Raw genomic sequence first — 13,750 nt, 5'->3', positions numbered from 1 at the left:
AGCACATTAAGCCAACACTTGTCAGTACTGTCTTCCATCCAGAAATCAGTATCCTTACTGCAAAAGATCAAGGATAGGTCTCTACAGTCACCTACATATCCACCGCCAAGACCCGACACTTGGAAGGCAATCATACTCGGCCATGAGGGATCGTTTATGAGTAGAAGAAATCCCTATTGTCTCAGCCAATCAGTAAGTGTAGAGTAGTTAACATTCATCTTCAACATTATGTGAATCCCTTGTTATTGGTACCCTTCCAGTGACAATCAAAACTTTGCCAGAGGAATCACCAGGAACAAAAACTTACCTTCCAGCAGAGCTGAACAGTTTTTTGCAAACTGATTTTTGCATGACGTTTCCCAACTGAAAACCATTCAGCATCACCAACAGGAGGTGAACATATGCTGTAGACTGAGGGTAGCAGCATCAAGTTAAGAATTAGAAAATTAACTATAATCTGATGTTCCTTTTGTAGATGTAGGGATTCCTTTTGCTTCAGCAATACATAACAAAGGAAATGGAACCTGCAGATTTGCCCTTTTCAGTGATGTGGAGCAGTTTCAGAAGAAGAAGAAAGTAGCCAAAAGGCAACAATCTCAACTGTTCCTTCCCATCACAAGGTTACACTAGAAGACAGTTTCTAACACCTTTGTCTGCTCTGTTTATGGATTGCCTTAGCAACCCCTTTTCTGTTTGGATCCCAACATTCCATACTAAGGGAAGAAACAGTAGAGAAGTAATGGGTTACATACTGTGCCAGACTGCCATGTAGGAAACTCATGGACATGTCAGGTAGTATGTTATAGAGATACACAACATATTGGAGTTATTCCTAATGGCATGCAGGTGCCTATGTTGAAGATGAGATATTTCTGGATCTATTGCTCTTCAAAACTGTCATACAAAGTAGAGAAGCTGTAGAACAGCAAAAGAGGATTAAAGATACTTGACAACTTGAAAGTAAATATCCAATAAAGTAAGACCCTTGTACCTGTAGGACTATCACGTGTAGTTTCACAACAGAATACATTCTCTTTAGGAATTTTCTAGATCCTCCAGGAGATTCGGGTGATGTTTTTCTGCTGAAAGTTGCCATACATTCACCGTAGAGGACCTACCAAAGTCTATGCCATTGTACTGTATTTCCAATTTCTCTCTATGGCTAGACAGTGGAGAAAGCTGATAATTAAAAAAAATCAACTCATTGGTAAAGTGGTGCTGGAGCAAGATCCTGCACACACCCTGCCAAAAAGACAAATACAGTAGATCGATACCAAACACATCAGAACAAACCATCCAGGCTGAGTAGATGCAACACAGTTGGAACAAAATGGGAAGGACATTAAACCATGAATGTTCGTTGATGAACAAGCACAAAAATCTACATTGATACTTGCGTGCTGTGTATTTCACTTTTAATTAGCTATGAACAAATAGTTACTTGTTCTTTTTTTTCTCAATGAGGAAAGATAGGCCAAGACGCCTACACATAAGAGCCATAATTAATCCCACAACAGAAGACAGAATGAATAAGACTGTTCTTCTCTAGCCGAAGATATTTCAAGAGCATTTACTCTTGAGTTCCATTTGTTAAAGGAAATTCAATTCACTTATGAATCTCAATCTCTTTCATAAGTTATTATCAAATCACATCATGTGTCCTGCTGTGGAACCCCAAAACCCCTGCTGTGGAAACCAACAAACACAGCCTAGATTAGACAAAGTCATGCATTATGGATCTTATGTCTTATGAATGCAGATTGCTGACAGATAGCTGATAGCATAAATAATGGCTAAGGCTCAATTCTCCACAATAAGGAATATAGCTCTCCTAGAATCTATATAAATAAAATTTTAATGTTTGTTTGTGGGATTAATAGAACTCAAAAACCACTGGATGAATTGACACCAAATTTGGACACAAGACACCTAACAACCCAATGTATGTCTTTCACTCAAAAAAATTGATTTTGTCATTTGGAAGTTGTAGTTGCTGGGATTTATAGTTCACCTACAATTAAAGAGCATTCTGAATCCCACCAATGATGGAATTGGACCAAACTTGGCACCATTCTCCCATGACCAACAGAAAATACTGGAAGGGTTTGGAGGGCAGTGTCCTTTGGTTTTGGAGTTGTAGTTCATCTACATCTCACTGTGGACTCAAACAATAATGGATCTGGACCAAACACTACATGAATACTCAATATGCCCAAATGTGAACACTGGTGGAGTTTGGGGAAAATAGAATCTTGACAATTGGGAGTTGTAGTTTCTGGGATTTATAGTTCACCTCCAATCAAAGAACATTCTGAACCCCACCAACGATAGAATTGGGCCAAACCTCCCACACAGAACCCCCATGTAGGCCACAGCAAAGCGTGGCAGGTGACAGCTAGTATAATATAAGCTCTTTTGATGGCAATCAATCGTTTCAAAAACCATATTGAAAATTTTATCTGGATATTATTTCAATGTCCATCATTGAGAACATATAATGTCACAGTTCGTGAAGACATCAAATAATGGAATTCAGTCAGTTAAGAAAAAGGTTTGGTGTTTGGCCAGTAAGGATGGTTTTAGCTTTCTATTTAATCCACTATGCTTCTTTAGTCACACTATGTGACAATTAAAAACAATACACCAGATTCCACTGTTACTTAATTTTTAAAATGTCAGTATTGTCATTCTTCGTAGTTTTTTTTTGTCAAAAGCATGCAATGAACAGAATATGGTTTTTTAAAAAATATCCTGAATGTATATAACATAGGTGCATATCATAGATAGAATCTAGAATAGTAGTGTTGGAAGAGACCACATGGGCCATCTAGTCCAACCCCCTTCCATGCAGGAAAAACACAATTAAAGCATCCCCGATAGGTCCAACCTCTGTTTAAAAGGCTCCAAAGAAGAAGCCTCTACTACACTTTGAGTCAGAGTTCCACTGCTGAACGGTTCTCATGGGCTTCCTAATGTTCAGGTGTAATCTCATTTCCTATCATTTCAACCCATTGCTCAGAGTCCTAGTCTTGGATAATAATAATACATTCTTTATTAGAAGCTAAAGAGTTCTGTAAGAAAAAAAGCAAGATTAAGTGATTTGTTCTTTTAGCAAAGAAGGTACTTGATGAACCTGAAACATTCAACACTTCTTCTCACAATAAAATTAGCTTATGGATTTGTTGCTAGGAGCAATTGCTGTCCAAATGCAGAAACAGAAATTCCACATACATAATTTCACCTCTTAGAAATGTATAAACCAAACTGTGAGAGTAGGTAAAGCAATGCTCTGCTTATCCCTTCCCCATCATTATCAACCTGCCCCATTTTATTCCTACCAAAAACATCTCTTCGGCTGATTTTCTGGCCAACTGCATAGAAATGGATGGAGGCTAAAAGCTGAAAATCATACCATTCCATCACAATTCATCCAACCTATGATCTCCTGAGGCTAGATTGGAAAGAGTCTAGAAGAAAGCTGAACAGTTATCATGTCCTTTTTGACAAAGGATAGCCCTGTCCAAAAAAAACCAAACAAAAAACCCTGACTATTGTCCAAAATATTTACAGGCAGTCCCCAGGTTACAAACAATAGACTTATATAAGACTCACAGTTAAGAACAGGGGTGAGACAACAGAAAGTGATAGAAATCTATACCTTGGAAGGGAAATTCACTCTTGAACCTTTATCACCAATCCTTGTTTCCACAACAAGCCTTTTTTTTTTTCAAAATCCAACTATCACAGGGACAGAAAGTGAAGAGAAATCTTCTGAACAGGGGCACAGACAAAAAAAAACAAACACCGCAGAGGGGGTTAACTGTTCACTATGCTATCTAAGTATATATACATATTTGGCTGAGGGTACACTGAAAAAATGCACCTATTATGACTTCCAAACAAATTTAACTTAAGAACAAACCTACAGAACCTATTTTGTTTGTAACTTGAGGACTGCCCGTAGTTACGATACTCACAGAATCACAGAACTGGAATGAACACTAAGTGCCATCAAGTCCTATTCCTTCTGAACGAAGGATTTCCAGCTAGGTTGTTGTCCAGTTCCTTTTTAAGGCATCCAAAAAGGAGATTCCAGCACCATGCTAGACAAATTGGTTACTCTGCCAAATAAGATTCAATTTAAATCATCCCTCATGTAACATAAAGCCATTAGACCTGGTCCTATCTTCTGAGACTCTCCATGTGTTAAGATGGCTTGTCTGAATACTAGTTGGATGATGACATAATAATGGAGGGAGGGACATCTGATGTCACACTTTGCTGGTTGGCTTCTTGAAACTATCTGGTTAGCCAGGATTAGATGAAAGCCAGTTTTGCATCTTGTGTTTTTGCTGTGTGTGTGTGTGTGTGTGTGTGTGTGTGTGTATGTGTGTGTGTATATATATATATATATATATATATGTATGTATGTATGTATATATCTATACACACACACACACACACACACATATACACACGTATACATACACACACACACAATCATAGATTTGGAAGAGACCACATGGACCATCTAGTCCAACCCGCTGCCATGTAGGAAAGGTCAATCAAAGAACCCACTATAGATGGCCATCCAGCCTGTTTAAAAGCTTCCAAAGGAGGAGCTTCAAATGTGTAAGGCTTCAATTCCTTTACTAAATAAACATTATTGAAGCATTTACTCAACTCTGTAGTTGAAACAGCTCCCAAGACTAACAAACGCTTGACTGTCAATGCCTATATGCTAAATGAGATGTCAGAAGAATAAGGAAAGAGCTCTAGCTCTTGCAAAGAAAAGTGCGATGGTCAGGAAGGAAACAATTTGGAGAGAGAGTTAAATAGAGCTGGTTGTCCTATTTTCCACCTCTCCCTCTCTATTTGATAGCTTTTGTAGGAGTCAGGGTAGAGAGAAAAATATAGGGCTGTGTGATGCATAATTTAGTCTGCATGGGTTATTTAAAGGCTTGGAGTTTATATGATTTGTGTTGACAAACCTGCACTGTCAGGATTATTTTTCACACAAGTACAAACACTGAAATGTTGGAATGATCTTGTAACTGTAAAGCATTGGTCTTCCACGCATATCCAGCATAGGATTTTACAGTCACACTACCATCATGGTATTATAAGATACTGGGTTGCTGTGAGTTTTCCAGGCTGTATGACCATGTTCAAAAGAATTCTGTCCTGATGTTTTGCCCACATCTATAGCAGCCATGCTCAGAGACAGTGAGGTTTATATATCTGTGGAATGTCCAGGGTGGGAGAAAGAACTCTTGTCTGCTTGAGGCAAGTGTGAATGTTGCAAATGGCCATCTTGATTAGCACTGAAGAGCCTTTCAGCTTCAAAGCCTGTTTCCTGCCTGAGGAAAATCCTTTGTTGGGAGGTGTTAGCTGGCCTTGATTATTTTCTGTCTGGAATTCCCCCTTTTTTGAGTGTTGCTCTTTAATTACTATCCTGATTTTAGAGGTTTTTAAAATACTAATACCCAGATTTTGTTCATTTTCGTTGTTTCCTCCATTCTTGCTTGCCTCAAGCAGACAAAAGTTCTTTCTCCTACCCTGGACTTTCCAGATATATATAAATCTCACTTACCTAGTTTCCAACAGACACCTCAACCTCTGAGGATGCCTGCCATAGATGTGGACAGGAGAGAATGCTTCTGGAACATGGCCATACAGCCTGGAAAACTCACAGCAACCCAGTTATTACATGGTGGTTGTAATATTTCTTCGCAATGAGATGAATGACTTCAAAATCAAGGGCTTTGCAAACTAACCTCAGAATTAGGCCCCTCAACCTCTGAGGATGCCTGCCATAGATGTGGGTGAAACGTCAGGAGAGAATGCTTCTGGAACATGGTCATACAACCCAGAAAACTCACAGCAACCCAGCAATTTTGGCCATGAAAGCTTTCGACAACACATTATAAGGTACTGTTTCCCTCTAAAATAGATTGAGGCACATCTGTTTCAAGGCTTCAAAAATAAGAGACAAGCCAAATAATAAAACACAAGAGTATTCAATTTAATTATAAAGATAAGACAACAGCAAGCCAACTTGCATTACATTCTCTCCACTTCTGACGACTTAATTGCTCTCCACAATGTTATAGAAAGGCAAACTACATGTTTAAAAAAGGGACCAGTGTCCAGAACGATATGCAAAAAGTACACAGTTGTTCAGAACTAAAAAATGGGATAATTTAACTGACCCTGAATTTAATGGGCTCTTAGTGTCTCCTCTGCAAACCACATTAGTTACTAAAAAACCTTTTTTCATTTCAACAGAGCTTGAGCAGGATCCATTCTTGTGCCCACTGAAAGAAGTAAAATAAAAAGGAGAAATGGATCCAGGTTAGCATAGTTAGCCATCAATTGTTGTCTAATCTTTCAATGCAATTTCTCCAGTTTTCAGTCCATTCACTTATGTGATGAGACTTCAACATTCACCTGAAGAACAAATGACATCAGAAGTGTAATAATGAGGCAGTGAAGTGAACTGCTATGTGTTCAGACAGATTCTCTTTCTACATCCTGAAACATGCAAACATCATTTGGCCAGCAGCTAGGATAAGCAAATAGCATACAAGCTCATTTACAATCTAAATATTACAGTCAACTGTTCAATGGCCTCTTTTTTTAAAAAAACTTTAAATATATAGATATATTTGAAAACTGATTCATGTACCTGATGAATAATAAGGCGAATTCAGTGATTCTAGCTGCACAACGTATCATGTTTTTGCATATGGTCTTGTCTCGGTGTCTTTTTCCCCGTCAAACGAATACATCGATACAGTGCCTCTTTCTAAGGATGACGGTGAAATGAATAATACAGAATAATCACAAGTAGTGAAATAGTTTCCTACCCAGATGTAATGCAGATCTAAGAAGAAAAAAAAGTTAAAAAGAAAAATCTAGATGTGGAAAAATGATCACATTCTGCCCTTGGTTAATTTCCTCTTGAACAACTGCATGTGGAAATGCAAAGAGAAATATTTCCTTCCACAAAAGAGTCTGCTTCGATGAAATGTGTCAATACCAGCTGAGATAAAGATCTTGGAGCTCATCTTCATCAAGAGAGAGGCACTGCATTTTTTTAAGCTGAGTTAATTAAGGCTTCAGAATGATGCTGGTTCGTAGCAACTCTAGAGTTTGTGGATTGCACTGAGAACTGTTTTAGCCTATTGCTTCACTGTTAGTCCTGTACGCCTGCTTACGCAGATGGGCCTCTATCTCCTCCCTGAATACCAACATCCCCAGGTGAGAGTGAGATGCCTCATTCATGGCTTTAGACTGAATACACATGCGATATTGCTCTGGAGTCAATTCATCCGCACAGTGCTTCTCATGCCAGAGGTGAAAGAGGCCCGGCACCGGGGTCCTGACCACAATCAGGTCACCATGCAGGTATTTTCGATAAAGGTGAACGTCCTCTCCGCCCCAACCTTTGACTTCCAAGTCAAAACCACCTGTGAGAAACAGTGAAGAGAATTGTTAAAAACTATACTTATGAAGCAGATGAATTTTGACCAAATGTCATAGTGGGGAAGAGTCAAGCAACATGTCACCAACAGCACTTTCATAATTCTAGGTATTTGAGAAAGAAAAAAAAACAGTGGGTTGTTGTAGGGTTTTTTGGGCTATATGACCATGTTCTAGAGCAGGGGTCCACAAACTTTTTAAACAGAGGGCCAGGTCACAGTCCCTCAAACTGTTGGAGGGCCGGATTATAATTTGAAAAACACATGAATGAATTCCTATGCACACTGCACACTGTTTTTTGTAGTGCAAAAAACACTTAAATGCAATATAATAATTAAACTGAAGAACAATTTAAACAAATATAAACTTATTAGTATTTCAGTGGGAAGTGTGGGCCTACTTTTGGCTGATGAGATAGGATTGTTGTTGTGTGCTTTCAAGTCGTTTCAGACTTAGGTTGACCCTGATTGAGGGCCGTGTAAATGACCTTGGAGGGCCGCATCTGGCCCCGGGCCTTAGTTTGAAGACCCCTGTTCTAGAGGTATGGCCATATAGCCTGAAAAAACCTACAACAATCCAGTGATTCTGGCCATGAAAGCCTTCGACAATACATTGAAAATAAAACAGTTACACAGAAAGGAGAAAAATAGAGAAGTATGTTTTTTTTAATCATCAAACATTATGAATTCATTTAAACTAAGAGAAGTGCAAACTCTTCAATAACAAATCATCATCATCTTTATTTATATCCTGCCACCAGCTCCCAAAAGGGACTGTTATATATGTTATATACTACATATAACATAAATGGTACATGCGCATAAAACAATATCACATAACAGTTATAAAACCCACCACTATTAATACATAAAATAAAATAAAACAGTTTAAAACGCAGTCCATCTGTAGTTAAAACTCACTGTCTTCAAATCACAATTAAAGTGCCAAAGTATCAACCTCAAATTTCAGCCTACTTGAGGCCAAAAGTCTGCTTAAAAAATCCATGTTTTTAGGCTGGATCAGAAGGAGTCAAGGTGCGGGCTAACCTAATCTCTTTTGGGAGGGTATCCCAAAGCCAGGGAGGCACTACAGAGAAGGCCCTCTCTCTCGTCCCCACCAACCATGCTTGAGACGGTGGTGGAACAGAGGGAAGGGCCTCCCCTGCTGATCTCAAAGCCTGCGCTGGTTCATAAAAAGAGATGCGGTCTCGAAGATCACATATTATATTTTAGTTGGATTATTCAGTTGTTATCCTCAGCTGTGAAAATCTTTAAATGACCAGACTTTGCCATGAACATTCAGAGAGTAAATTCCATCATCTTCCTTATATTATTTAGCCTTTTCTATACAGATAAAGATCTCTCTTTGAATTTGAAAATAGCATTCAGAGGTAGCCAGCTAACAATTTTGTAATCTCTACAAAAATTTGGTACAAAAAATTAATTCACAGTAGATCTTAACAACAAAAGCAAATTATTCACGAAGAAAACTGCAGCTGAAAGGCATCAATCAGGAACATAACAATGCCAGAGTTGAGGGGAGTACTCAATACCTACCCCCAAAGGATCTCAGCAGTTTGTTTTCTTTTCAAATGCACTGTCACTTTTGATGGTGCTGCCATGCTTTCATGATCCATTTGAAAATAGGAAGTGAACTGGAGTTTATTCACATCCAGTTTTCAAAAAAAAAAGTCTTTTCGGGATATAACTAGTTTTTTTGGTGGGGGAGGGTAGGATTAAGAAATTGCAGAGAGGAGCATTGTAGTAGCAAAAATGGGCTTGAGAAACTCAGAACGCAGGACTTAGGTTGCCTATGTCCCACTTTGATGCATAACTATTTCACTTGGAACAACTAAATCCTACTTTTGAGACAGAAATAAAACCCGCATTTGTGCCATTCCTGGAAAGTGGACACATATACTAATAGCAGGTTTTCCTTTGAACTGTATAAGTAGGCAGGTATTGGATTCTTGCCCAGTCTCCAAAAAACAATGTACTTCAATGTGCGTGCATGTCCTCCTCTGCAGTTAAAGGAAGAAAAAAAAACTAGGAGAAAAAAGAAACCTAGCCACTGTATTTTGGCAACAAAATGTTCTTTAGTTAAAGTCTTGAGTTAAAGACTAACTTTTTTCAGAGCATTATCATTAAAAATTATGACTTCATACACTTATTTAAAAGAGAAAAACAACTGAAATCAAGATAACAACAAATAATGGGATGGTGAAAAACCATACATTCCAAAGCAGAAATATACCACTCTTTTTCCATTTAATTTATGATTGGAATTAGCCCTATCTCCCCCTTCTTCTCACTTAAATTACTTCATTTGCCTCCTCTGGTTATGACTTCCCTAGCAAATGCTCCACTTCTTCAGTTCATAGGGGAGCAATGAACCTACAGTTGAGCGAGGAACAAAGAAGCCACAAGCAAGCAGCAGGCACCAAACAACGATGTATAGATTTATTTTGATTGACTTTTTCAAATGGAAAGGGAAGAAAATGCCTCACTGCAAGACAATAGATTTTAAAATATTTAATCCAATATATTAAAACTCAATTGAACCACAAGGTGGTGCTAATATGTACACATAAAACAAAATTGTTCCAGAACCTTATACAGGCAGTCCCCAAGTTATGAACAAGACAGGTTCTGTTGGTTTGTTTTTCAGTTGAATTTGTGTGTAAGTCGGAACAAATACATTTTCAAGTGTAACTTCAGCCATATTTAAATAGATAGATAGCTTTGGATAACATAAGGAAGGGTTAACACCTCTGCAGTGTTTGTTTTGCTGTCTGTGCCCGTTCAGAAGATTTCGCCTCACTTTCTGTCCCTGTGATAATTGGATTTTGAAAAAATTGGCTTGTTGTGGAAACAAGGATTGGTAATAAAGCTTCAGCAGAGACGCCTTTTCCCTATGATAACTTTTCCATGCGTGAATTTCCCTTCCTAGTGGTAGATTTCTCTCACTTCTTGTTGTTCCACACCTGTTCTTAACTATGAATAATTTGTAAGTCAGTTGTTTGTAACTCAGGGACTGAAAGTACTACCTTTTGCCACTTTAAAATGAAGTGGCAAAAATCTCAGAATGCATGAATACATCGCCACAAAAATCCATAAACTGTAAAGAAACAGAATTTGATTACACTTTGTATTACAAGCAGGAAATTAGAAACAATATAAATTGCTTAAATAGCTTCCTGAAATGAATGACCTCTCTAAGAAATGCTAATGTCACTTTTGTACTTGAGCCAAAAGCCCATTAAGATGCAAAAACACTCCAAGTCATGTAAGCAATAAAGTGGAGGTCATTTGACATAATCACAAGCAGAATCAGGGATCTTACCAATAGCCAAGAAATCTGTTCGATACTGGCAAGTCATCCCAAAGCCAAAATCCCGCCAAAAACCAGAATCCTTTTTGTGTACCTATAATGAAACAATACGGGCATTTTAGTCTTCAGAATTTTTTTACGGAGCAGAAACAAAGCAGGACCTGATATGAATCTGACTTCAGGGAGTTCCTCACTCATCTCACTCCCTCCTCATTTTGTTTCAGATTGAAATTTCCTTTCCTCAAAGCTCCAAGCTCATAATATAAAGTAGAAACCTAAAGATAGCAACCCACATAGGACTGTTGGTGAAAATGGCAACCATATGCAGAGGATTCCCAATCTCCTTCTTAAAGCATAGTTATTAAAATCATATCACAATGTGCCCTGAATGTATTTTCAGTTTTCAAAAAATCCACACACGTTGGGTTGTCTACCAATCCAAATAAAGCATAAACATTACGGGTGTGCAACTTGGCCAAAAGGTATCCCATTTTGGAGTCTATTCTTGGCTGACCCCTCATTCTGTTTATCGGGAAGTTACTTGAAAGGGGAGGAGTTCGCCTTTCAATTCGGCAAAAATTGTCCCATTGGCTACAATGGGAAACTTTGAAGACTCAATCTTCTGTCATTTTAAGGCCTATCTGCATAAAACCTACCTCAGGTTTAGATTCCATTTACAACTCCAGGCTTGCCAAATTTCAAAACAATTCACCAATCTACTGATGTTTTAGAATTATTGTAAGTTTTAACCATAACATTTATTTAAAAATAAGACAACCCACAAGAGAGGGTTCTGGGAATTGTAGTTGCTGGTTGTGTCCATTCTCAGCCAATCAAAGAATGGACACAACCATGAAACACACACAGAGAGACAGAGACAGAGACCGAGACAGAGAGAGAGAATAGAACTTCAACTCCTATCATGCTCCAAGAGGAACCCAGACGCATTTCAATGCCTGCCCCATGCAAGTGCTGCTGGGAAAGCAACTCCCCAGCAGGCCCTCTCTGAAGAAGGAGCCTAGGAAACTTTCCAAAAAGAAATGGAGAATGCTGCTGCAGCCGGGGGAAGGAGAAAAAGATGCTGCAATAATCCCATCTTCTCCCAGGAGCCCTACAGCAGCCCCTGCCTCAGGTATATTGCAGACGTAACTTTCTCCTCTCCAGTAGCCAATAAAATTGACTTCCCTTAATCCATTTTGCTGGGTTTTTCAGCTCCCTCCTCCCCGGTGTGTTTTCGGAGATTATATAAAACGGCCCACCAAAAACTACAAATCAAGTTTTATCAAGCCTTTTTGTTTAGTTTGGTGTTGTGATATAGCCTACAGGCTAATCAATAAAATTTACTACTACAAATCTTTTTCATTCAAACTGATTCAGGCCCAAGCCTAATAAACATCCTTCCCCTCCCCTTTTCTTTCTCTCTTTTCTTCCTGCTCTACCTATTCATGGACTGTAACTCCCAGCAGTCTTCCTGATTGATCTATCTACTATTTATCTCTATCTAATCCAGTGGTTCTCAACCTGGGGTCCCCAGATGTTTTTGGCCTTCAACTCCCAGAAATCCTAACAGCTGGTAAACTGGCTGGGATTTCTGGGAGTTGTTTATTATTTATTTATTTATTTATTTAAAACACTTATATTCCGCCCTTCTCGCCCCGAAGGGGACTCAGAGCGGAGCACAACATATACATGGCAAACATTCAATGCTTGGATACAAAACATAAACATTTAAACATTTATCTAAATATTAAAATACACCATTTAAAATAGCACAATTTAAAACCGTCCTAGCCATCCGCATCAAATCCAATTGGCCCTGTCATCTTTCCCATTGTCGCTTCATTGCCCTGTCCCGAAAGCTTGGTCCCACAGCCAAGTTTTTACCATCCTTCTAAAGGACAGGAGAGAGGGGGCCGACCTGATCTCAAAAGGAAGGGAGTTCCATAGCCGGGGAGCAATCACCAGGAAGGCCCTGTCTCTCGTCCCCACCAGTCGCGCTTGTGACAATGGCAGGACGGAAAGCAGGGCCTCCCCGGAGGATCTTAATCTCCGCGATGGTACATAGAGGGAGATGCGTTTGGACAGGTAATTTGGGCCGGGGCCGTTTAGGGCTTTATAGGCCAAAGCCAGCACTTTGAATTGTGCTCGGTAACAAACTGGCAGCCAGTGGAGCTGGCGTAACATGGGAGTTATATGCTCCCTGTATACCACCCCAGTTATTAACCTGGCTGCCTCTCGTTGGACTATTTGAAGCTTGGCCAAAAACATCTGGGGACCCCAGGTTGAGAACCACTGAAATATATATCTTATCTATCTGGAGGATTGCTGAGAGTTGCAGTCCAGGAATAGGAAATAGGAAATATATACAGATTAGGACGCTCTCAAAGAAATCCAAGGAGAAGAAAGCTTGCAGCTTGGAAGCAGTGCATTTGGATCATCCTCCTCTCCTAAAGGATGCTGGGGATGCTGGGATCTGTCGTTTTCACGCATGCACTGTATTATCATTTAGCTTGGGTTTTAAAGACCTTTCTGCTGTTTTTTTGGGAGGGGTTCATGAATGTTGGTCACTCATTGGTCTGTTAGGGGTGTAGTGTCTAAACTTTGTGTCAATTTGTCCAGTGGTTTTTGAGTTATGTTAATCCCACAAATGAACATTACATTTTTATTTATATAGATAGCCCGAGGTCACATAAAAAATGCTCAAGTGAAAAGGGATCGCAAGTGAAAAAAGTTTAAGAAGTTCTGGTCTATTGCTCTCAATATTTTTTTATTTAGGGGGGAAAAAAGAAAATACCACTTTCATTCACTGCAGTAGGAGTGCTAACAGTCGTTCACTTTTGATGAACATAACATGATGTTAATAAAAAGAAATCTAAATTCTGTCAAGCTTTGGAATGGACAGACATCTGCAAATATTGTTTATAGACACTTCATT

General features: G+C 39.0%; 1 protein-coding gene across 4 annotated transcripts in view; it reads right to left on the bottom strand.

Moving 5' to 3' along the window:
- Positions 1 to 6,004: 6,004 nt before the first annotated feature.
- CSGALNACT2 (chondroitin sulfate N-acetylgalactosaminyltransferase 2) overlaps positions 6,005 to 13,750 on the bottom strand; it is a 43,510-nt gene continuing 35,764 nt past the window's right edge. For 3 of the 4 annotated variants that reach the window (XM_060769052.2, XM_060769050.2, XM_060769051.2), the window contains 2 exons: positions 10,828 to 10,909; positions 6,005 to 7,472 (listed from right to left, as the gene is read on the bottom strand). In XM_060769052.2, the coding sequence (XP_060625035.2) occupies positions 7,180 to 7,472; positions 10,828 to 10,909 (375 nt within the window). In that variant the 3' untranslated portion in view covers positions 6,005 to 7,179. The remainder of the gene's footprint in view (positions 7,473 to 10,827; positions 10,910 to 13,750) is intronic. The other variant, XM_067466972.1, reaches the window with a different exon arrangement.

Source organism: Anolis sagrei, chromosome 3, assembly GCF_037176765.1.
Source record: "Anolis sagrei isolate rAnoSag1 chromosome 3, rAnoSag1.mat, whole genome shotgun sequence".
Lineage (NCBI taxonomy): Eukaryota > Metazoa > Chordata > Lepidosauria > Squamata > Dactyloidae > Anolis > Anolis sagrei.
This window is presented reverse-complemented; position numbering and strand designations above follow the sequence as displayed.